The 26,485-nt window shown below is 42.2% G+C and overlaps 1 protein-coding gene across 2 annotated transcripts in view; it reads right to left on the minus strand.

The window, feature by feature from the left end:
* Positions 1-26,485, minus strand: part of vps8 (VPS8 subunit of CORVET complex) — a 624,186-nt gene that overhangs the window by 569,130 nt on the left and 28,571 nt on the right. For both annotated transcript variants that reach the window (XM_067987929.1, XM_067987930.1), the window contains exons 7-13: positions 24,527-24,651; positions 21,102-21,188; positions 16,948-17,015; positions 14,849-15,002; positions 11,787-11,846; positions 5,264-5,371; positions 3,397-3,477 (exon numbers count right to left, since the gene is read on the minus strand). In XM_067987929.1, the coding sequence (XP_067844030.1) occupies positions 3,397-3,477; positions 5,264-5,371; positions 11,787-11,846; positions 14,849-15,002; positions 16,948-17,015; positions 21,102-21,188; positions 24,527-24,651 (683 nt within the window). The remainder of the gene's footprint in view (positions 1-3,396; positions 3,478-5,263; positions 5,372-11,786; positions 11,847-14,848; positions 15,003-16,947; positions 17,016-21,101; positions 21,189-24,526; positions 24,652-26,485) is intronic.

Consider the following 26,485-nt stretch of genomic DNA (forward strand, 5'->3'; position numbering starts at 1 on the left):
TAAAAAAAAAGTATAATTGACCTATAAACCCGACTCCACTATCTCTCTTCTCCCCACCATCAGCATGATGCACCCTTCCAGGCTTCTGAACATCCTGGATGCTGGGTACAATCTTCCCAGCAAACTGAGCAAAATCACTAGTACACTATGGCAGCAGCATGTATGATCTACAGCATGCACCGCAGTAATTCACCACCATCTCCCTCCCCTGTAACCTTTACCTGCAATGTAGTGGGAACAATGTCACTTCCAGGTTCTCTTCCAAATCGCACACCATTCTGACTTGGACATATATTGCATGCCTTCATCGTCACTGGGACGGTATTATGGAATACCCTACCCAGTACCATTGTGGGAGCACTACCACCACAGGGACTGCAGTGGTTCAAGGAGAAGGCCCACCACAACTTTCTCAGAACAACTAAGGATGGGCAATAAATGTAACCTTGCCAGTACCGTCCACATCCCAATCACAACATTTTTTAAATTAAAACTCTCCAGTGTTCCCAGGATTACAATTCCCAGAAAACATCTCAGGTGTACTGTCTTTCAAATCTGACCCAGTTCTAGGTGTCCCAGGACTAAAATTCCCAGGAGCCCCTGCATGGCCATCTCCCTCACTTAAACCATGTCCACTGGAGTTTGTTGGCCTCCATAGCAGAGGAACATGCAAGCGTTATTTTCCCACTATACCCACCCCACCATAGGTCGTGCAGGAATTCATCTGCTACAGAGTTGGGTCAGCTGCTTCTCAAATCTGATATTCAAGACTACAATTGTTAGGGACATCCCCCCAAAAAATTACTATGGGCTGCGCAAAAAATAAACCTCAGTAACAAGTAGAGTTGTGGCCAACCTGACATTCTATTGTGCACTGATAAATTTATTCAGATTAATCAACTATAGCATTCCCTTTAAACATTTAACACATTGCCTTTTGAAGGACTTGATAACTTCCTTCACGCCCCCCACCAACCAACAAATACATGGCAGTTGCAAATACGCAGGAATGTTTCCTTAGATATTAGGACATTTAATAACAGTTAGAAAAGTAAGGTGACTCTAACCATTGAACCAGCTGGTTCCAAAGGCCTGTATCTAATTTGCACCACTGTTGTCTCTTGCTTGTTGAGTTTAATCTCGTGATGGAGATTATCAGCAAAGTCACTACCAGGAAAGCCTCGGAGAGAGCACCAAAACATATGAGAACAAACTCAGCAAAAACTCTGATGCAATGTCCTAGTTAATTAATTTGTAACACGAGAAATGTCAGATCAAACTTTTAAAAAAAATCAAATCTCAAGCCAGCTTTATCCAATTTATTTCTGCTGACAACCAAACAACTCATTAAAACTCAATTCAGTTCCCATTGAAAATTAACACTGTAAATAAAATGCATCCTGGCCAGCATTATAAGATAAATACCAGCACTAATGAGGCAGACTATAACTTATTGTGGACAGTTCTGTGATCAGAACAGTGCCTAACTCGAACTGGGTCAGATTTAAAAGGCAGTACACCACCTCACTGCATCACCCCTGACAGTACTTTCTGTAATTGGTGTGGGGGGGGTGGGTGGAGAAACAGTTGGTGGTCAAGAGAATTTTTTTAAAATACTGCATAAAAAGCATACCCATCAAAAAGTAAGTTTTTTAAAAAATAGAATGAATGCATTAAAAATTAAGGAGCAATAAGAGACTTTCTGTGTCATCATGTCAAATTAAGCATAAGTGAAAAGATTGAAGAGACTTGACCTTCAATCTCTAATTTCAATCCATCATCCAACCCATCTGCAGTCATAGCAAGATGACAAAAAAAGCAACAACAAATATGCGCACACACACTTAAGTATGGAGTTGGAGCAGGGTGAAACGCAGGCTGTCGTTCAATAGATTCAGTTTATAAAAGTACTCATAAAATTTCAATAATCTTCAAAAGCATTATCAGAAGTAATGCATTTTATATGTTCCATCACGCCAAATTAAACATAGTCTGAAGGCTGACCTTCAGGCACACTGCAGTCATCCATTCTGTCTGTGACAAAGCTGAGGCACTGAAATATGAATATCCATCATCACTTATACGTTGGATACAGGCGCCATCTGGTGGCTAGCGGCAGAAACATCAAAACCACCAAATTCAGGCCAGTTTCAAAACATTGATACTCTTTAAAAGGGCCAGATCAGAGTCACTTAAGGGAATGTGTGCAGAATAGTAAGGGCAACAATTCCCTTTTACTGATTCTGTACACAAAGTAATAAACTGGGAAATGTAGCCAAATAATATTCAGCAATTGAAGATGACAGAACTGCACCAGCTATAGTCTGCATACATTTCTGTTGCTTACAGAGACAAATGTGGTCAGTTTATTCTGCAGACTGGGAATAGTTACAGTACTTTGGCAAGGTTCTAGGTAATCGGATATGTCTTTGGCTTTAATCAATAAGGACAATGATAGCAGATTCAGGCAACACAGAGTTAAAAGATCCAGGCAGAACTGCAATATTTATTGAGAGTGCCAACTCTCCTCATCAGATCCACACTATCCATTTTAGTAGGAAGGATCAGTCCATCCAGTACACCCACCTCGATAGGTCCTGCTTGGCCTGGGAAACAGGTACATTTGAATGGTGACAAACATGGTTTTGGAGAAGGAAAGACCCCAAATGAATTGCACGTCCCAACAAACATATGGATAGCAAGTGTCAGCAATACAATATTTCAGTAATCTAAATTACATCATAGTAACGAGCATTGCTTACAAAGGAGTGGAAAATAGATTTCTGAATGATTTTTGTATGACAATTCCCCTTTTCCAGTTTCTCCACTATCCCATCGGCAGCTTGACCAAAAACTGGAAAAAATGGACAAGTTGAGGAAAATGCTTTATTTAGCCTCTATCTGCATCATAAGAGGTCTGATGGCTTCATAAAGTCAAAGGCAAGAAGTTATTAAAGGCTAAGATGGCTCTCTAGGCTAATTGCAATGAGTGGTAAGTACCATTACATCCAAGGTAGTTTAGAAAAAGAGTTCACCAAATAAGAACAGGACTCCATGGAAGCAGGCATGGTGCAGTAAACGCAGACCCCTTAGATTGACCTCAGCGCAGCTGGTAGGTTTTCTGACCAGCTAAAGGATTTTTCTTTAATATATAAACGTTTTTTTTAAAACATTTGTTAATGACTTGCTTCACATTGGCAAGCAAACAGTTGAAGACCAAGAAAAGTACTGAGGATTCATTTAAAAAAAACACCTTCCTCTCAAGCATCACTGAAATATAAGGAATTGTGTACAGCATGTTACCAACTCAGAATAGGACAGTTCAATGACAAGCGTACTTTTGTGTGTATAGGTACCATAGACAGACACACACACAATTATAAAATCAAAACATACTGTTAAATTGATGAGATCGTAGTGCAGATGCAGCTGTTTCTGCTTGCTAACATGTATAGCTCCAGATTCATCTTTCTTCACCTATAAAGATTACAAAAAAAGGTTATTGTTTAACAAATTACGCTACAGATGAGCTCTATACTATTACTGTACAAACATATCAAAAGATAGATGAGGATATTCAACAGAAACAGATGTGAGCACAAACAAAATGTTCACCTACATCAACACAGTGAAAGGGTCCCTAAAATAATGTTGTAGCCCCATCTCTGACCTATTCGTCCCATGGGTGCAGCTCCTCACTGGGATCACAGAATCAAATATCATGTTACTATTATTACATCTTAACATAAATGTATATAAATTTTATTTTATTGGGTCAGAATTTGTGTTGACAATAGCTACAAGTGCTAAAAGCAGCAGAACTCTCATTATTTGCAGATACAATTTGTAATGCATCAAAAGGAGCCAACGCTGTTGATGGGAGAGAGCAAGTCCTGCATCAAGATTAGAGAAAATCTGATGAAATGTTTTTAATTAAGCCATTTGTATGATTTCCCTTGGGTCACTAAAATGTTGCTAGAAATACCACATTTGTTTACGATATTGCTGCATACAGGGATTAGAGGGAATCATCCCCAATGGCTTGGTGTTGAACTGCAAGAACCAGATAGGTTCCAGTTTCAATCTCTGATTTGTTAGCTGATCACAATTTGCCTCAGCATCCCCTGGGCCGAGTGAGGAAGGGGGAATATCAGAACGAGCTCCCATTCCTAGTCACTATCCATTGGCCCCTCCTGGAAAGTACTCATGTAGGGATGTTGAGCAACAACAGGATTGGGCTGGACTATAAGCCCAACTCGATATTGATTAATATGCCAACTCACACATGAACGATGAATAATTGGGTGAGGATGTTAATGTCTTTGAAACCATTGAAAATACAGTACTAGCTTCCTACTCCCTTCTCGTTTCCTGGTATACTTTTATTCTTCCTTAGCAAATACTAATCGAATTCCCTTCTAAACTATGTTATAGTCTCTGCCACAATAACTACTTATGGTAGAGCATCCCATGTGTGAAAAATATTCTTCTAACTTCACTTTGTTCTTCTAGTGTTAATCCCAAGTCTATGCCCCCTAAACACCAATTCACCAACCAGAGGAAATAATCTTTTACTACTTAACCCTCTCAAAACCTTTCATAATTTGAAAATCTCTAACTGGTTCCTGCCACCTGCCCCACACTTTCTTCATGCCATTAAAAAAGACCAAATTTTTCAAGTCTTTATTCATCATTATTACCTCCCATTCCTGTTTTCATTCTAGTGAATCTTTGCTGTACTCTTTCTATTGCTCCAATATCCTACGTATAATAGGATGCCCATAATCCACCCTCAGTCACTGCCTTCTGCACAGCAAAGGAGAAAATTGAAAAAAGTTTAAGTTGATTGAGAACTTAACTATCCAGTGCTGAGGGCTTGCAGATGCATGATCCAACACAATGTCATTTTTAGTGTCTCATTTTCCTGTAGGAACCCAGGGAATGAAGACCAAGAAACCACATCAGGTTTTGGGGAAAATAACCTTTCTTTGGTATTGAGGCCACATACTCACCTTTACATGTAGCATGTGAGTGGAACACAGGGTGAATCGAAGCAGGTCCGCTGTCCAAAAGAATGGAACTTTCAACGAGGGAAACATGTTTATCAAAGCATTTTAAATTTATTGAGATGCCAATAAATGCTTCAGGAGGCAATGAATTCCAATACAGGACATTACTGGCAAGTGTTTTTTGGACAAAGAAAACCCTTTTCCAAAGTAACTCTCTGCAAATGTAAATTCACGTGACGTATTGGTAAACTCACCAGAAGGAAGTGGATGGCATCTCCTCTACAAAAGGCCAGCATGGGCGTTACTGCACTCTGCACTGCAACAAATTGCCAAGATAAAAGTGGAACACTTGCTGGACTCGTCTGGAACAAACCGAAACAGAAGTAAGAAAAGAAATTATCACACAGCTTAACCGATTGATCTGGTCAGGCAGGTATTCAGTAACTCAGTGCACAGTGAGGCAAATATTTCATTCTTCTACACAATAATCAATCCTGTTATATAACCATGCTCTACTATATTACATGAGTTGTTGCACAGATTTTATAGAATCATAAAAAGGTTACAGCACAGAAGGAGGCCATTTGGCCCATCGAGTCCATGCCAGCTCTTTGCAAGAGCAACCCAGCTAGTTCCACTCTCCTGCCCTATCCCCGTAGCCTTGCAAATTTTTTCCTTTCAAGTACTTATCCAGTTCCCTTTTGAAGGCCATGATTCAATCTGCCGACACCACCCCCTCAGGCAGTGCATTCCAGATCCTAACCACTCACTGTATAAAAGTTTTTCCTCATGTCACCTTTGGTTCTTTTGCCAATCACCTTAAATCTGTGCACTCTGGTTCTTGACTCGTCCACCAATGGGAACAGTTTCTCTCTGTCTAGACCCTTCATGATTTTGAACACTTCTATCAAATCTCCTCTCAACCTTCTCTGCTCCAAGGAGAACAACCCCAACTTCTCCAGTCTATCCATGTAACTAAAGTCCCTCATCCCTGGAATCATTCTAGTAAATCTCTTCTGCACTCTCTCTAAGGCCTTCACATCTTTCCAGAAGTGCGGTGCCCAGAACTGGACACAATACTCCAGTTGTGGCCGAACCAGTATTTTATAAAGATTCATCATGACTTCCTTGCTTTTGAACTCGATGGGCTCTATTTTAGCACCCGCTATCGGGTGCGTTCCTGGCGGGGGGGCTCCAAAAATCGGAGAATCCCGGAGCTGGACCGGAGCCCGCCCCGAACCCGCGCACTTCCGGGTTCCCCGCTGACGCGCCGGCGTGCGCGCGCAGCCCCCGCTGGTGGGAATCCCGCAGGCAATTAAAGCCAGCGGGATGCCACTTGACAGTATTTATTCAGGTATTTCAGGTCATTAACTGACCTGATTAAGGGATTATGTGGGATTTTAGAACAAACTAGGACTGTTTCCCACACTGGGGGAAACACTCGCAGTTCAAATGGACGTGTTGCAGCTGTCAGCCTGTGGCAGCTGCAAAGGTCCATTTGACAGGTGGGGGGGGGACCCTCACCCATTGCAGGAGGCCACTCTGTCACTTGGGACAAAGTTTGGCCTCCACCACCCTCCTCCTGACAGTCAAAGTCACCAACCTGCACACTTACCCCGGGGTCCGGAGACATGTACCTACCTTGCGGACCCCCTCAGATGTACATCTTGCGGATGGGGGCCGCCATAACTGCAGTCATGACCTCCTCGGAGGGCGAACAGCATCACCAGCCTCGCCATCCACGCCGTCCACCTCTGACACGTGGAGCTCCACAACAGAATGCTGTGACACATCCACCTGCACAGCAGGAGGGAGGGCAACCGCAGAGAGAGATGCGTCGCAGAGGGCACTACCCTCGCCACAGGTTCCACAGATCGAGGCTCAGCTTCCTGGACCTCTCCGAGCAGCAGTGCACACGGAGGCTCAGAGTCACTCGACATGTAGTCGTGGACATCTGCAGCCTCTTTCATGCCGAGCTGCTCCTGGCTGGCCCGAGCACCATCTTCTTACCTGTCGCTGTCAAAGTCACCACTGCCCTCAACAACTTCTCCTCCGCATCCTTCCAGGGTGCAACCGGGGACATCGCCGATGTCTCTCAGTCGTCTGCGCAGAAGAGCCCTGCAAATACACCTACACCCACTCTGCAGTGACACAATGGGTGGCATCAGTTGTGGGTCTTCATAGTGATCCTCAGGAGCGGGCATTATTGCACAAACCAGACAGGATTCGCGAAGACGTGACACTAGTGGTGCCAATATAATATGTAATGTGAGTTGTTCTGAAATTCAATATAAGTAACACCCATGACAAACCCACAAACACCCTTGTGCATCCCCTTCATGCTCACGACACGTTTGCCTTACGCTGCCTACTGCACATATGTGATGCATGCCCTGTGGCTGCAGCACAGGTAGTGGCAGGTTGAGTGAGGCTGGCCGTGAAAGAGATGCACGAGAGGGTGAGTATGAGATAGAACCATGAGATTGTATGAGGATTGGGTTGAGTGGTAGTGGCGGGATGAGTACTGGCGAGGTGCAGGTAAGATGAGGATGAGGTTTGAGTGGGTACGAGGGGTGATGTGACAGAGTAGTGTTGGCAGTGCTGAAGGAGATGTGGGGTGGGGACAGTGATGTGGCAGACGGAGTGTAGAGGAAAGACTACATGTACTCACTTTGGCTGACCTACTGAGGTCATTGGAGCGCCTCCTGCACTGTATGCAGGTGGCGATACGTTGGTTGCGCAGGTGACCCCCTCTGCCACCTCGAGCCAGGCCTTCCTGGTGGCAGAGGCAGGCCGCTTCCTCCCGCCCGCTGGGAGGAAGATCTCTGTCCTCCCCCTCCTCCTCACCCCACGTATTGATACCTGGAGTGAGGCATCATTACACTGGGAGCAGCCTTCCCCCTGGGCTGCTCCATGCTGTAATTTTTTCTGTTTGTTGCAGCATCTGTCAGTGGAGGACTGCCCCTTTAAATAGAGCTCCTCCAGCTGGCAGATCTTACTGCGCATGCGCAGCCCGCCCGACGCGCAGATCAGCAGTGGGGAACCCGGAGGACAACGTAAGTGGATCCAATTAGTGGGTTGTCTGCTACGATCGCGCGGGAAGCTGACTAATTTCACCCGGCGCGTTACCCACGCGCCCGATAGCCCCCCCCCGCCGAGAACCCGCAGCCCTGCTAACATCGGGCCCTATGCCTCTATTTATAAAACCCAGGATCCCGTATGCTTTTTTAACCACTTTCTCAACCTGCCCTGCCACCTTCAACGATTTGTGCACATATACCCCCAGATCCCTCTGTTCCTGAACCACTTTTAGAATTGTGCCCTTTAGTTTATATTGCCTCTCCTCATTCTTCCTACCGAAATGTATCACTTCGTATTTGTCTACGTTAAATTTCACCTGCCAAGTATCCGCCCATGCCACCAGCCTGTCTATATCCTCTTGAAGTCCATCACTATCCTCCTCACTGTTTACTACCCTTCCAAGTTTTGCGTCTTCTGCAAATTTTGAAAATGTGCCCTGTACTCCCAACTCCAAGTTATTAATATAGATCAAGAAAAGCAGTGGTCCCAGTACCGACCGCTGGGGAACACCACTGTACACCTCCCTCCAGACCAAAAAACAACCGTTCACCACTACTCTCTGCTTCCTGTTACTTAGCCAATTCAGTATCCATGTTGCTACAGCCCCCTTTATGACAAGCCTATTATGCAGCACTTTATCGAACGCCTTTTGAAAATCCATATACACATCAACTGCACTGCCCTCATCTACCCTCTCTGTTACATCATCAAAAAACTCTATCAAGTTAGTTAAACACGATTTGCCATCAACAAATCTGTGCTGGCTTTTCCTAATCAATCTACACTGGTCCAATTCTGTCCCAGATTATCGTTTCTACAAGTTTCCCACCATTGGCCTATAGTTGCTGGGTTTATCCTTACACCCCTTTTTGAACAAGGGGATAACATTTGCAATTCTCCAGTCCTCTGGCACCACCCCCATATCTAAGGGTGCTTGGAAGATTATGGCCAGCACCTCCGCAATTTCCACCCTTACTTCCCTCAGCAACCTAGAAGGTATCCCATCCGGACCGGCTGACATTTCTACTTTAAGTACAGCCAGCCTTTCTAGTACCTCCTCTTCATCAATTTTTAGTCCATCCAGTATCTCAACTATATCTTCCTTTACTGAAACTCTGACAGCATCTTCTTCCTTGGTAAAGACACATGCAAAGAACTCATTTAGTACCTCGGCCATGCCCTCTTCCTCCATGAGAGATCTCCTTTTTGGTCCCTAATCGGCCCCAGCCCTCCTCTTACCACCCGTTTACTGTTTACATGTCCATAGAAGACTTTTGGATTCCCTTTTATGTTGGCCACCAGTCTATTCTCATACTCTCTCTTCGCTCTTCTTATTTCCTTTTTCACTTCCCCTCTGAGCTTTCTATATTCAGCCTCGTTCTCACTTGTGTTATCATCCTGACACCTGTCATACGGCCCTTTTTTTTGCTTCATCTTACTCTCTATCTCTTTTGTCATCTAGGGAGCTCTGGCTTTAGTTGCCCTACCTTTCTCCCTCATGGGAATGTACCTAGACTGTACCCGAACCATTTCCTCCTTAAAGGCCACCCATTGTTCAATTACAGTTTTGCCTGCCAATCTTTGATTCCAATTTACCCGGGCCAGATCTGTTCGCATCCCACTGAAACTGACCCTCCTCCAATTGAGTATTTTTACTTTAGAGTGGTCCATGTTCTTTTCCTTAGTTATTCTAAACCTTATGATACTATGATCGCTGTTCCCTAAATGATCCCCCACTGACACTTGTTATACACAGGCTGAGCAAGCAATTACTGAATGCGGAATGTAAACATAGGAACAGGAGTAGGCCATTCAGCCCCTCAAGCCCGCTGATGGCTGATCTGCGATCTAACTCCATAAACCTGCCTTTGGCCCATATCCCGTAATACCTTTGGTTGCCAAAAAGCTATCTATCTCAGATTTAAAATTAGCAATTGAGCTAGCATCAATTGCCATTTGTGGAAGAGAGTTCCAAACTCCTACCACCATTTGTGTGTAGAAGCGTTTTCTAATCTCACTCCAGAAAGGTCTGGCTCTAATTTTTAGACTGTTTCTCCTACTCCTAGAATCCCCAGCAAGCGGAAATAGTTTCTCTCTATCCACCCTATCTGTTCCCCTTAATATCATAAACTTCGATTAGATCACCCCTTAACCTTCGAAACTCTAGAGAATACAACCCCAATTTGTGTAATCTCTCCTCGTAACTTAACCCTTGAACTCCGGGTATTATTCTAGTAAACCTACGTTGCACTCCCTCCAAGGCCAATATGTCTTTCCGAAGGTGCGGTGCCCAGAACTGCTCACAGCACTCCAAGTGCGGTCTAACTAGGGTTTTGTATAGCTGCAGCATAACTTCTATCCCCTTGTACTCTAGTCCTCTAGATATAAAGGCCAGCATTCCATTAGCCTTATTGATTATTTTCTGCACCTGTTCATGACACTTCAATGATCTATGTACCTGAACCCCCTAAGTCCCTTTGGACATCCACTGTTTTCAACTTTTTACCATTTACAAAGTACCCTGTTCTATCCTTTTTTGATCCAAAGTGGATGGCCTACATTGAATTCCATTTGCCACAGTTTTGCCCATTCACCTAATCTATCAATATTGCTTTGTAATTTTATTTTTTCATTTACACTGCTTACAATGCCACCAATCTTTGTGTCATCGGCAAATTTAGATATGAGACTTTCTATGCCTTCATCTAAGTCGTTAATAAATATTGTGAATAATTGAGGCCCCAAGACAGATCTCTGCGGGACTCCACTAGTCACATCCTGCCAATGTGAGTACCTACCCATTATCCCTACTCTCTGTCGCCTTTCGCTCAGGCAACTTCCTAACCAAGTCTGTACTTTTCCCTCGATTCCATGGGCTTCTATGTTAGTTAACAGTCTCTTATGTAGGACCTTGTCAAATGCCTTCTGGAAGTCCATATAAATAACATCCATTGACATTCCCCTGTCCACTACTTCAGTCACCTCTTCAAAAATTTCAATCAGGTTTGTCAAGCACGACCTACCTTTCACAAATCCATGCTGGCTCTCTCTGGTTAACTGAAAATTCTCGAGGTGTTCAGTCACCCTATCCTTAATTATAGACTCCAGCATTTTTCCCATAACAAATGTTAGGCTAACTGGTCTATAATTCCCTGGTTTCCCTCTCTCTCCTTTCTCAAAAAGCGGAGTGACATGTGCAATTTTCCAATCTGGAGGGATGGTTCCTGAATCTGGAGAACTTTGAAAGATTATAGTTAGGGCATCTGCAATGTGCTCACCTACTTCCTTTAAAACCCTGGGATGGAAACCATCTGGTCCTGGGGATTTGTCACTCTTTAGTGCTATTATTTTCTTCATTACTGTTGTAAACAGACAACACAGTACCCAGTTTGTTGCAAGAATGAGTGCAGCACAGTATAGAGTGACAGGAAGAGGGTTGGTATTCATTCCCTTAATTCCTGACGCCAGCTATTCCGTTCAGAAGGATACTGCTGAACAGAGGCCAGGTACTTCCGACAGGGTGCCATGAGAAATGGAAAAATAGAAAGGAAAATTATAGGCTGTCATTGCCTGTGCTGCTCTTATGTATCATCAAGTTTTGGCAGAGCATGTTCCCCATTCTTCTAATTGTGGTGTGGGCAGACCCTATTGGAGAAAGCACACAAAACAAAAGGCGTACATAAAAAACACACTTACCCTTCCATATGGAAATGTTAGCCAAACTTTCAGTGAGGGTTTCAATCCAATGACCAAAACCTTAAAAACAAAACAATGATGCCAAGTTGTTCTGTGTTCTAACAAAAAATCACTCACAGCTACTTTCTTTAATATACACAACCAGCGTTCATAAAAAATATACAACTATAGAACAAGGTATGAAAAAGCTCTAATGATGCTTCCTATCACAAATTTGTTCTCTTCCCACATCCAAACCCAGCTAATTTATATCTGTGGATATTAATAATCAATTTCACCTTCATTTGTTCCTCATGCACTCAAGTTTCCCCTACACAGTACAGCATCATTACCATCAGTGATTGCTGCTGATGTGTTGCTATTTTTCATGGATCTTTTTCCGCATTGGTTCACATACTCCTCGAGAACAGTCCACTCTTGGGGTAGTATCAGTAATACACCTTCCATGTGAACCAGCACATACTTTTGCAAATGTATATTCCTGCAGAGGGAATATAAGACCTCACCCTTACGGCAGTCTGTTCTGTGACTCCTTTTGTGAGTGTGATTGTGCTGCAAACAATGCGGTTTCTTAATAATGTTAAGAAGAGAATTTAACACAACCACGTGTGATATTTAATTGCAGTGAGTTTTATGCAACCTTTCCCTCAGTAGTTAAATTAACTTGAAAATCCACTGAACAAAAATAAGGCTTTCCAGTCCGTGATTTCCTCCAAGACCAACAGGATAAAAGAAAAAAGACTTCCTAAGCGAACACTCCCTAGCAACATAATACCAATTGCGATTTCTAGCCAATGGCCACTGTGCTTTGAATGACTTGGTCGCAAAAAGCAAACAAGTGAAATATTGATGCCTTAGCACAAACATTAGTAGCTGCCCAGCAACCCAGTCACTGATCACAGCAACCCACAGTCCAGTTCATTTTAAAGCAGCAGTCAATGCTCCACGATGCTTCACAGATCAGCCTGGTAGCTATTTGCATCACCTAACAATTAATTTATTGAGTATTTAACTGAGTGTAAAGTCTGGGATTCCATGGTCCCTGCATTGCCCTCACATTACAAAGGAGTTAGAAGTCTGATCATTTTGACTCAACTTGTTCCACAGTTACTCATTGCTCAGCAACTATTTTGAAACATAATTGATTTTTTTTTAAATCACCAGAAATTGCTGTCTTTTCTTTAAAAAAAAATGTTTCTAACTTTAGGTGACATTTTTAATTTCTGCAGACCAGAGTAAGAGATGTCAATCCTGGGAATGGAATATCATTCCACTTTTGGTAGTTTGTGTCAGCTTCAAGCACTATAGGTCAGGTATAGCAAGGTTGTGTATCATTTTGGAGCAGGGGTCCAGATCAGTGTGCCACAATTAGTGTGTGGACTGCATATGAAAGCTTTATTTTAAAACGTTCTTGTGTGAATCACATGCACTTAAACAAAATACTTCCAATAATCACAGGGTTTAAATGTTGGCAACACTGTTTGGACTGTTGTTTATCATCAACAGCCACAGAGTAAAATTGAAATTTTCATCCAATTTGCATTCATATGGCGCCTTCACATAAAAATGTCCCAAGGCACTTCACCAACAGGCATAAAGAAAATGGACAACAGCCAGAAAGGGAGACATTAGGAGAGATGACTAAACATTTGGTTAAAGAGATGGGTCCAGAGGAGGTTTTTAAAAAAGGACAGAGAAATGGAGAGGTTTAGGGAAGGAATTTTAGCATACTATTCAGACAGCTGAGGGCTCTGCCACCAATGATGGGGTAAACTAAGTGTTCAGGAAGATGTAGCATTAGAGATACAGCAAAGATCGGGTTGGGTGAAGCCATGAGGATTTAAAGAAGAGGATGAAAGATTAAAATTTGATATACTGGGAAGGAGAATCAACGTGGGTCAGCGAAGACTTAATGTGCGACTGGATACATCCGGCAGAGTTTAGGAAAAGTTGGAGGTTACGGAGGGTGGAGGATAGGAGGCCAGTAACAAGAGCATTGGAGGACTTGAGACTGGAGGTAAAAGAGGCATGTAAAACTGGACGGCTGCCTGTTCCTTGTTCACCCTTTTGGCTGGTTAGTGCTACTCACACTCTGTATCTTGGCTTCATCTGTTGCTTTGAGCTTCCTGGCCTGGTCTGACCTGTCCTACCATTGTCCACTACCAGGCCAGTGCTATGTCCCACTGCCCAAAGTGGTTTGCTCCAGCGCTGCACACTGCTGCTGCTTGTTGTGCGAACTTCTCCATCATTTCACTTCTGTCTCCATGATCTTCTCTTTCATGATCTTTCACCTTTATCTCTGCTCACTCCCACTATCTCCACGGTCTTCTCTGCTGTCACCTTTGACTCTGAAATATTCTCCTTTGGGACCCCCACCATCATTCACTGTCTGAAGATGACGTTTCTTCTGCTATTGGTTGCAGCATTTTGAATTCCATGGGCCCTGCAGTTAAATCCACCAATAAGAGGACAGATTTTCCAGTCCTTCAGGTCTAGGAAGCTCAAAAAACTGAATAATGGAAGCTCACAGACTGGATCTGGTTTGCGTACCATATCGGACACCCCAAGCTACTTCGATGCGGGGTAAAGCTCCTAACTACACTGTCCAACCAACTGTTCCAGGTCGAGTACAGTACTGATTAGATGATTCTGCTTCTCCCCAGCAACGTGTCTTACTCCCAACCTCAGAAGAGCAAACCAAGTTTTGCAATTCCATTTCCCACAGCAGCCATCCTTGCAATTTCTAACTTTAACCTTAATGAATGAAGCATAAAACTAAAACTCATATACGTTTAGCTCACTGGTGAGGATCTCCTAAATTGGGAATGAATGAGTTACAACAGGTCTAGGAACAGAGAGAAAAGAGTTGAAATCAGAGGGACAGTGATCACTGACCATCTTTGTGGATCTTCTGGTAGTCAGTTGTAGATGGCATTAGATTGAAATACATAGCCACCTTCCTTGTCAGCCATTATTAGTGCACAGCTTGGGAGACTAGAAAGAAGAAGCATGCTGAAATAAAAGAGGAGATTTGTAACACTCAAAAAAGATTATATTTATACCTTGGTTAAAGAAGCCATCGCCAGTAATGCATACTGTGTAATTGGATGATCTCTCAGCTCCGGCTTCACAAGTAAAGGTTCAATACAGCAAACTTCACCTTTAGCTCCACTAAACAAACAGCGGGACTCACATGTTCTCACACCCATTACTCTCCTGTGATAAAAACCACAAAACAAAATTCAGATAGAGAACATTCTCCAGCTATGTGTTTTAAAGCGACAGTAATGTTTTTTTTTAAATCTCCCATTAAATTACAACAGAGTCAAGATTTTTAAAATCCTGAAGAATCATTGTAAGATTTTTCCAATATCAGAAGCTTTAACTTACTCAAAAGTCCAGAATCCCTAAATGAACAATATTAGTATTAAAATATCATAATCAAAATATAACACAGCCCTAATAAAAGCAATCAATCATTTTGCTAAGGAAAATGTTGACTGTCACAAAGAAGTGATCTTATGAAACTTCATTTCTGAAAACAGTACATTGGTGTACTCATCACTACACATTGTAATATTTACATGTAAGAAGTGTTGCGCATTAGGCAAAATCTGTTTTCCTTCCATTTTGATCTATGGAGGGCAGTCTGTCCAGGCTGAACAGTGAAGGTATGAGGATAAATAAAGGCTGTATATAGTGACACCACTATTCCCGGCCAGAATGGAGATGATTAGGTAATTCTCACAGTGACAGATAAATGTCCTTGAGCTCTGCTTGATTACCTTTGGAGATCGTCAGAGAACTTTTCTCCAGGACATTTCATGTGTAGGGTGCAGTCTACAATGGGGTAGGTGCGGCATGGCTTATAGAAGGAACCAGCTTGATGGACTGAATGCCTTACTTCTGTCCATGCTTTCTTACCTCACCCCTCCCGTTTCTATTTCTCCTCTTTCCTTCAATTTTTTTAAGATCTGTGTCAGACACTTGCAGCTTTGCATTTAACTGAAGTGTTCAGTGGTGACACACATGATCAGTCAGACAACGCAAACTCTCCTGTTCTGGTGCTGCAGATCCCCAGCTGACTAGCAATGCTAAGGTAGAGCAGACTGCGGCAAAAGCAAAAGCTTCAAACAATACAGTTGATCTTAACTGAGAAGCTGCATTTAAATGTAAGAAAATCACCTTATTAAGTTTAATCACTGACGTTACAAATGTTTAAATTAAATTATAACCAGCCATAACCCAAACAATTTTTCCAATCTACATTATTGTGCTGAAAAGCAGAGCTTAAAAGAAGCATTTGCTATGCATTATGATCTAAAGACTTTCTTTTTCCTCCAACTGTCTCTTCCTCTCCTGAAGGTAATAAATTATGCTGCAGTAGAATTCCACAGGCACCGGCAGCTATCCTCCATGGGCCATTAAACTAACTGATGGAGGGAAGAATCACAATTAAGCCTGATCCCAACTTTACCCAACATCCACATATCTGCATTTTTCAACAAAGGTCTCTAATTGCGATCAAGAGCAGGAAAAATCGCTACATCCTGGATCAGGGAGGCAGCATTGATGCCAGGCTGCTCTCATGTGCCAGGTACAGCTGGTTCAAAACCAACACTGGCAGAGGCTTGCTTGCAGGCAAGCACAACTGGGGGCAAACAAGGAGAAAATAAAAGGGAGCGTGAACATATGTGGCAACAAGACAGCTACCTTCAAATAATATACTGATTAAAGATGCAAATAAATGCAAAGCTAAGGAACCTGTGTCCTTGGTCTTATAATAGTGTTCAAAACAGTATTAGCAATTTTCTATGATGACCTAAACATTGAAGAAGTGCAATTAAAAATATTTACAGCAACTGGCATTCTTAATCATGAGCACATGACACTTTCTGCAGTAAAGTTCATCTGCAACTGATGCATAATCAGCAAACAGCATGCATTATGTATTGGATAATGTAGGCGATGCCTACATTAAGGGATGTTCAAGAAGGCGGCTCACCACCACCTTCTCAAGGGCAATTAGGGATGGGCAATAAATGCCGGCCTAGCCAGCGACGCCCACATCCCATGAACGAATAAAAAATGCTTAGGTACCTCCTCTGGAAAAGAGATTATTTTCCTTCACGTACAATGTTCATACAGAAATACATCTTACTTGAAGGCGAGTTCAAACACTGAGCCTCCACTGTCATTGCAAATGGCTGTAGTTGGGTCATCAGTGAACTGCAAAAAAAAGAATAATTCACATCTGTTGCAAGCAAAATTAACAACTATTTTGTTCCAAATATCCTACTTCAAAAAAAACTTCCAGGCTACAAACGGCTTATATTTAATATACAAGACACTGCTCCAAAATCCATTTCATAGCATTTAATAATGCTATCTTCACTGTAGATCAAAGTGTTCACTGATTTACCGTCAGCCATTAATAGTCTCAAAGGGATTATTAACAGCCTTTTATTACCATGGTTTCTGCAGCTTGTTACAACATAGGAACCAAGGTGATCTGTATCTTCCCTAAAACTGTTACTTTCCTGTCAAAGTGCATGATGGCTGTTTAACATCATTGCACTTTTCTACCTGCAGTAGCCAGCAGCTAGCGTGCAGCAAAAAGCAGTCAACTATCACTCCCAGGGTTGCCATTGTTGCATTTTAATCCATAGTATAATTTTTTTTTAAGTACACTATTGGGATTTTTTTTTTAGTGAAAGCCAGACACCAATATCTGTCTATTAGAAACAGAAGTGCATTTTATTCACTTGTGTCTGTACCGACAGAGAAGGGATTTGTTAAGTTTAAAATTAATTTTCGTTAGCAAAGAAAAATGTTAGAATACAAGCCTTGATCCTACCCCCTACCATGCTCCTAACCTACACCTCCTCCACCCCATTTGGTTTCGGACTTGGCAAAAGGTGGCAATGCTAGTCTCTTCCAAAGGAATTGAAGGGAAAGATTAGAATCAAGGATTGTATTGTTACTCTTCATTTATAAGAGCAATGATGTGGAGATGCCGGTGATGGACTGGGGTTGACAAATGTAAGGAATCTTACAACACCAGGTTATAGTCCAACTGTTTTATTTGAAAATAAAACAGTTGGACTATAACCTGGTGTTGTAAGATTCCTTACATTTATAAGAGCAACACCTTATCTAAAGCAGCAATCAGGAACCTAATCAACATGATTCAACTCATGTCTTCCACTATAAACAGTGAGTCAAAAAAGCAAATTAACAAAATCCAGCTCTCTGGTGGGTTTGTTTTCATGCTGCTGTAAATTACGACGTTAGCCAAAAGACAAGTGCAATTAAAGTAGCATCTAAGTGAATTACTGCTTTGTCCCTTTTCTACATATTCGTGCAACAAAAAAGCTGTGTGCTTGGGAATGTCGCTGATGGCTCAGTTGGGAAATGCACCACATGGTGTAGCACTGAGCCAGACCAATTAGGAAAGTCCCAGGTTTGATCTTCAGTCCGTGCCAATTACAAATGCCAAGGTTAGGAAGGGGGACAAGAAAGTGAACCAAGGTTTTTGCTGCCGATCACTATTTGCTAGAAAGTCAATGTATGTGATTATGGGGCAAGAAAATTATCCAGTTTTGGCTATGATGCACCTGCAGTTGTACAGCTGGCCAAAACTCACATTTGGAGAACGAGGGGGTGAGGGGAAGTGTTGCTGACACGTTTGGAACTGCACACTCCAGCTTTTTCCCACCTTTGAGTGAGGACAGAATAAAACTGGGAGAAAATAGCATTTGCATCAAAATGCAACTTCTATGTGCAGCAGTTCTGCACATTCAGTTTTAACTTTTTTTAAAAAAAGACCATTTGACATCTGCATACAGAGTAAAAAAGTCTCTTAAAAACACTTTAGTTATAGTAGGATCAGAAATAGGAGGGAGACAGTTGACTAGTGGCAGCCATGTAGTCACCTGCCAGAGACAAATTATTCCTCTGGGAAAGAAACCACCCCTCAGCATGCACGGGGCAGTTTTACTTGAGGGATAAACAGCAAATGCTATAAGCAGCAGCATAACGTAAAGTACTTTACTTTCTTTTTAAACTTTTATACAAATATTTCTGCACATCAAGAGTAATCTCTTGTTGGAAAACTCATCCATGGAATACAGCAGACTGTTCCTCTGGCATTGGATAAGGGAAGATAATACACATGGGCATATCTACTTGATGCCACTGAGTTCAGCGCAGTTGATACTGGCAGCAACTTTTCATGTGTAACTTTTACTGTTATTTGGCTCCAAGCTAAGACCAATACAGCTAAGCAGGGGCTGCTCCAAAGATGAAAAAGAAGGTGGTACAGGAGGAAGTCACAAAATTTGCATGGCAATCAGCAGTGTCCACTAGAAAATCACAATGTATCCTTTTTCTTAGCAGATAAAAGGAGATCAGAAATGCATGTGAGATGAATCCTCAATTATCTTCCATAATGAAAAGGACCACAGGCAGACATTAGGAATCGGTGGATAAAGATTCCTCACATTACTGTATACTGCTGATTACTTTGCTTTCTCTCAAATCACCTGACCTAGTCCTCTCCACCATCACTCACTTCCACTAACAAGACCAGCTGGCCAAAAACTCCCCGACATCCCCAAGCAATAGAGGTAGGCCCTGAAGGCAATATGTGTTCATTTCCAATGGTCCCATCATCAATCTCCACATTACTGATTTTAATGGAGCTGCCAACTTTAAAACCAATCCAAAGTCTAGCTGTTTAGGAATGCATTTAAACAGACAGACTGCATTTGTTTTAAAGTCCTGCGAAGGCTACTGATGGGATAACTGGAGAGGAAAATATACTGCCACCAGCACTAATCTCTGGAACTGGGCAACCAGGCTTGGCATTGGTTGACTATCTCGGGTCAGTAGCAGGTCTGGCAACTGGAGTCATGGTTACTTCGGGGAAGCAATGAGCCAGCAGATCCACTAATTGATCAGCTGCTGCAGCACCAGTTCATCTTGGTGACAGGAGAACCATGCTCTGAAACAAAAAAGAATTGCTGCCATTTCTGATTCACGGCAGCCTCCCTTATCAGATAATCAAGACCTTGGATAATTGAAAATCCACTGCACTGTCATTCCACCTAGATAGGGAATTCCCCTTCAGTGGCTACCATTCAATTAGAAGCATCATTTTGAAATGTGCTTTTAATGTGTTAATGAAACAACAGAAATATATTTGTACAGGCAATGCCACAATGCATGGGGTCAGCATAATTAGGAATAATCAGATTTTAAACAATATTGGATTATTGTCAAAATACAGGAATTTTAAATCTAATATCTTGGGTCATTAGTATAAAAAAGCTTCCTCTTTAGGTAGCCAGAAATACTTGCAATGCATAAATGATTTAGAAAATAAGTAGCATAAAATTCATTGAGTAAAATGCATTGCAAGATGTGGTTTTCTTAACCTATGTGATTTTTTAAAATTTTCATAGTTGTCACAGATTACACTGAAAAATATTTGTAATACAAATCTCATAATTTCTCTCTGGGACTGATATTTGGGTCAGCTGTACTTTTTTAGCAATACCAAACCCTCACATGTGGAATCTATATACTAAATACAACAAGTTGATATCTCCACCTCTTAACTACATCTCACGCCATCTTTTGTTTAGCCATGTTTCTGAAATTTTAATTAATACTTTCACTAGCTAGCTACACTTATGGTTCATTTCCATTGTTCCTGTTATTAATGTGAATGCACTTTAATACCCTCTGTTCCCCTACCTACCTTTACCTGTGAGTAGATTTTACATTAAAGGTACTATAAAAATGTATGTTTTTGTTGCTGAAACTCATTTTCTTTATTTTAACTTTTTAAATTCCAACGCCAATTTAAATAAAGCGCAATTTGCTTTTGAAATGAGGGCATGATGCTAAAAACTACAACCAGGCTGAATTTGGTACTTGAAACCAAATTTTATGGCCAAAACACACCCACCATTCCAGAAGCACTCATGGCAACAGACAGGACCACTAACTTCTAAATGGATCATATGCATCAATAAGCAATAAGTCTAAAACAAGACACTAGAATAAAAGACAAACATTCTGGAAAAGCTCTAACCACAATCTACCACATTTTCTAATTTAATCGTGCAGCCCTGTTAAACTTACTGCCTAAATTAAAGTTCAGAAAGTTCTCAATAGCTTTCATGAACTGCTAGTTGTATTAAAGTCATCCATAATAATATTATGCCAGATTATCGTTAATAAATTCAGCATTCACGTCTTAAGAAATGTATTATTCCATCCTTTGGGAAGCTATCAGTGCTAGGTCACCTTTATGTGCAGGATAGCAGTTCCTGGAGGATGAGCATCAGTTATTGTTCTCAGCAACTTCCCATTTGCCAGGTCCCACATGGTAATCTAAAGGAGGCAAAAAAAACAAGTAATTCTAAGATGCCATAGCATCGTCAATTCTGTGTTCATAACTGACTTACATATTCCATCAAGCCTTACAGCTGAAAGATGAAAATCACCTTTAAGCACTATTTTTACAGACCAACTTTAAATTCACTTTTTTGTAGATTTCTCCCCATTCCATAATTCAAATCATTACACATCTCCAAAAGACTTTCCCTTACCTCCAGACCATACAGTCCAGCTAATTTGAACTAAGTTCTATCCCAAGGGAATACCAAGCATAATCCTAACTACCAACATCATTCCCAGTTATATTTTTATAATAAGAAGCTCTTTCAATAGGATGCATAAAGATACATAACAATCGTGATTTCTATGATTGCTGCGTGCAGTCAGCCCTACCTGTGCTGTTGTGTGGCTGCTCACCAACAGGGGGCCCAGATATCGCGCATGGCATCGTGAACATGGATGCAGTGCAGGAAGAAGTTCAATGCTTTGACACGAGTGGTCAAAGTGAAGTCAACTGTCATCTCCTACCAACTACACCACTAGCCGCATCCACTGCTCCACGCACTACACCCCCCATCACCCACATACCAACAAACTCTTCCAATCAAATGCTTCCTCTCACTCTCACAACTCACAGGTCACACATACTGAAAGCTATTTAACCATGACAACCACATCACCCAAACATCTTGCAGGACACTCACCGACACAGGACCCACTTTCTAGCAGGAGAAGGTGGCACATAACTAGAGGCAGCAAGTGACAGTGGCTCCATGGAACATCAACCTGCTGTCCTCTCTCAGGATGACAGCATTCCTGTCCCACCCCTGCTACTCTGCCAGTGCCCTTTCTGTTGCCTGTCAGATAGCCTGCCCACTCCCTGTCGAGTATTGAAACTTTATTATAGGAATATAGGAAGATAGGAATAGGAGCAGACAATTTAGCCCCTCAAGCCTGTTCTGCCATTCAATGCGATCATGGTTGATCTATGACCTAACTCCATATACCTGCCTCAGCCTCATATCCCTTAATACCTTTGGTTAACAAAAATCTATCAATCTCAGATTTAAAATTAACAATTAAGCTAGCAGCAGCTGCCATTTACGGAAGAGCATTCCAAACTTCTACCACCCTTTGCGTGTAGAAGCTTCATTCCTGCAAGTCCTGGCTCTAATTTTTAGGCTATGTCCCCTAGTCCTAGTATTCAAGTATAGGTGACCTCCAAAAACAGGTACAAATACATTAGTAGCCTTGAGCAATAATCCTGTAACCCTGCATGATCCCTTTAAATAGCGCTGGTGGGGGGGTCCTCCATGCCGTTTAAGACCTGTTCTGCTGTGCGAGGTTGAAACAGTGCGTTGGATGGAGCATTAAGTTCCAAAATCGCATCTGTCCTTTTAAATCAGCACTGCACAGTGCTCTACCACATATTCTCCCTATTTCACATGCTGCCGGCGTTCGTTAGGTGTGCATGCACACCTTTACCAAGATGACATCCTTCGCATGTCACACCAGAAGTGTGCACGCGCACTCCGGACGACGTTTTCAGAGTTTAGGAGTCCGTGTAGTGCCTAGACAATGGGCGCTACGCGGCCCAATTTAGCCCCCATTGACTCCTTGCTGAGATTCGGTTCCATAGATGCCAGCCTTGCTCCAGTACTTTGCCAAAGTGGCCGTTAGTCATACAAGCCTCAACCATGAGATTTTACAGGCTATTATACTGCAACAGCATCACAACTGCGCCTATTCTTATTTTTTCCCCAACATCCATACACAAGCACTTCCAGCAGGAGTTGTTGGATAAAGATCATGAGCATTATTTTAGCTTGGAGCCGGGAACCCAGTAGATATTCGCATAGGGAACCAGGAAGCCAAATGAATGCGCCGCAATCTGCGATCACAACTCAGTTGCAGGTAAGTATTTGTGCTTTCGGGTTTCCCACACACCAGGCAGCCAGATTGACAGGCTGGCTGCTTGTCGGGAGGGATCAGAGCTGTGAACCGGAGAGGGGGGGAGGGAGGAAAAGAGAGGTTGTGAGCCGTGGACGACATCGGGTGGGCTTTGGAGAAGATCGGGGGGGGGGGGGGGGGGTGTCCAGCATCGTGGGGTGGGGCCGACGTCGGTGGTGGTGGGGGCGGGGGATGGCAGTCCAGTATCGGGTTGGGGGGGGGGGGGGGGGGTGCGGTCCAGTATCGGGTGGTGGGTGGCCGATCGCTCCAGGTGAGCTTGTAGGGCCTGAATTAAGCACTCTTGCTCCTCCTGGCCCACAAGCAGTGTAATAAAGGAACTCACCTCATGGATCCGGCCCTTCCCCCTTCCTGCCCGTTTTTACCTGATGTGAATCACAAGCAAGGGAAACCCAAAAAGGTACGGTTAAATTTGTTTGACATTTCTTCTACACAAAAAATAAGTGCCTCAACTATCGCATTGAGGTACATTTCCCTTTTAAGTGTCAACCCGTTGGCTTTAAGAGGGGTTGGGAATTCCAGGTGTCCGGGCATCCAATCGCACCTGGGTTAAAACCGGAAGTGGGCGAGTTGGAGCCGGAATGCGGTCCCGCTCCAAAAATCAACTATTTTTAGGGCTCCCCTCCGCTCCCAATCCTCCCGATCTTGGGGGTTAAAATTACCCCCCATGAGTAGGTATCCTGTCCGATTTTCACAGCAGCCAATTGAGGCATATAACACAGCCAGACCAGGGAACGAACCTGAGACCTTCCTGATTGACATGGCTCAGCCACTCACCAGGCAAACTCATTAGGTCATCCGGGAATAGGAAACCTTAAGCATCCTTGATGGCAGCATTTTCAGTAAAACTTTCCTATGTTTCATAGCTCAAATCTAGATTTTTATACATTTATGTTCAGGGACAGTATAATTCCATGGGTGTCACCAGTCCTTTGGTACCTTGCCCAAGAGGCCATTCCTCCAATATAAGGCTACATAGTGAAAACTGGCAGACTATGCAACTTACTGTTTTTAATCAATAAATGAAATTTTAATACTTCTATCATTTTGCTTAGGATATTGTGGATCCAATAAATAAAATGCTTTAAAACAAATAAAATTAAAATCTTTTTGCCTGGCCATACATGAATTGAACTGTGGTATGAACTGCAAGTTGAATAGCCAGTCATGATTTGACAACAATACTTGTCCACCAACTCAAATGCTTGGAGGGAGTAATAACAAAAATAGTGGCTAACCCTGAAGGCAGGTTTCAGTCAAATGTACGAAAATTCCTGGCCCCATCCCAACCAAAAGGACCTCCAATCCCCCATTCATAGCCCTGCTACACTACAAAATAACAACAGTATGTCAACTACGCTTACCTGTCCCTTAGCAAACCCACAGAGGAGCCGAGTGCAATCACTGTTGATACTGAGTGCAGATACTGCTCCATACTGAGACCCCACTGTTGTGCTCCCCAGGCACAGTCGTAGAGCCTGATTTGGATCTGAAAAAAAACACTTTTCAGAAACAGAAGGGAATCTTATCACAAGTTTACACATCTCTCGCGTAAGGCTGTGAAAAGAACACCACAGGTACCATCCTTACGTCCAATCAATGGTTTAAACTAAATTTCACAGGGCTCGTTATAATCTCTGCTTCCACGCACAGCAGAGAATATCAGAAGTTTCAGCTTCATGGAAAAAGTTTTCTCCATGAGATCTTCAGTTACTTATAAAAATGAAGGCCAGAACAGCAACTCTATTTCTGGCCTCACTTTGGACAAAAAAGTTATGTGGCCTGATTTAGAACACATGATTTGGAGCAGTTTGTTCATTGGTAAATTGGTGAACATCTCTGAAGAACTCTATTTCTCCCCTTCCCCCAAGCACAATGAGTATGTGAAATACACACACAACTGAAGTAATTAATAGTGTGCCAATTAACACCTTTTAAAAAAAGAGCTGAATAGACATGGGGCTGAGGGACGTAAGAACAAATAAAGATAGAAAATGCTGAAACCATGAAGGAAAGGAAGCAGTCAAGATTATGTAAAGAAAGAACTTGCATTATATATAGCACCTTATAATATAGGATAGCAGGATGAGGTGAACATATCGAAAGAAAGAGCTTGCATTTATAAAGCACTTTTCATGACCCCAGGACGTCCCAACATGCTTTATAACCAATGAAGTATTTCTGAAGTGTAGTCACTGTTATAATATGGGAAATGCAGCAGCCAATTTGCACACAGCAAGGTCCCACAAACAGCAATGAAATAATGACCAGAATATCTGCTTTTTAGATGTTGTTTGAGGGATAAATATTGGCCAGGATCTGGGAGAACTCCCCTGTTCTTCTTTGAATAGTGCCTTGGAATCTTTTACGTCTACCTGAGAGGGCAGGTGGGGCCTCAGTTTAACGTCTCAACCAAAAGAAGGCACCTCAGATAATGCAGCTCTCCCTCAGTACTGCATTGAAGTGTCAGTTTAGATTATGTGCTCAATTCTCTGGAGTGGGACGTGAACCCACAACCTTCTGACTCAGAGGAGGCAGTTCTACCACTGAGCCAAGGCTGACACCTAATTTGCATTTTTGTTTGTTTTATTATGGGGAGAAGTGGGCAAAACTTTCCCAAACATTATCAAATATTATTTAGATTGAGTATGATCCATGAAAGAGTGAATTGCGATTGTTTTGTAGAACATTCCTATGAGAACAGTCAGTTAAAAAGCAAAGGATGTGATCAAAGCAGAATCTCAAGTGGATTGAGGGAAGTTTGAAATAAAACAAATACTGCATGCCAATCACTACTTGGTGAAAAAAAATGCTTTAAAAAATTATAAAAAGCTATTTTTTTCATTTAATATCCCACTGTGGATTCTGAACAAAACAGCTAATTTTGTGGCACTTTCAGACTTAAAATATTTCATGATCTTTTTTTAAACACACCTTTCCTCCTTCAGCCTACAATTCATGGTTCGACTCAAAATCATGCATAAACAAAAACAAATAACTGCTGATTTTCAAAAAAAATTCAATGAAGAGTTTGAAATGCTGAAAACGTTAAGTCAGCTTCACTGCTAATTTCAAAAATCCATATGAAGGGCTATTGGTTTATGCAACTGCTGCATTCAAAAAAAATTGCAGAATTGGTCAAATGAAGGCGACAAATCTTCACTGGTACCTGTTAGGGTATTTTTATCACATCCTTCAATTGCCTGTCATTTACTGCCAGCTCAGCAAAGCAAAGTGGGACTGTGGCTGGTCCTGAGCCAGTTGTTCTAATCCCCAGGACTTTCTAGCAGTGATCAGTATATACAATACCATACACTAGTTGT

The sequence above is a fragment of the Heptranchias perlo genome, chromosome 7 (genome assembly GCF_035084215.1).
Source record: "Heptranchias perlo isolate sHepPer1 chromosome 7, sHepPer1.hap1, whole genome shotgun sequence".
Taxonomy (NCBI): Eukaryota; Metazoa; Chordata; class Chondrichthyes; order Hexanchiformes; family Hexanchidae; genus Heptranchias; species Heptranchias perlo.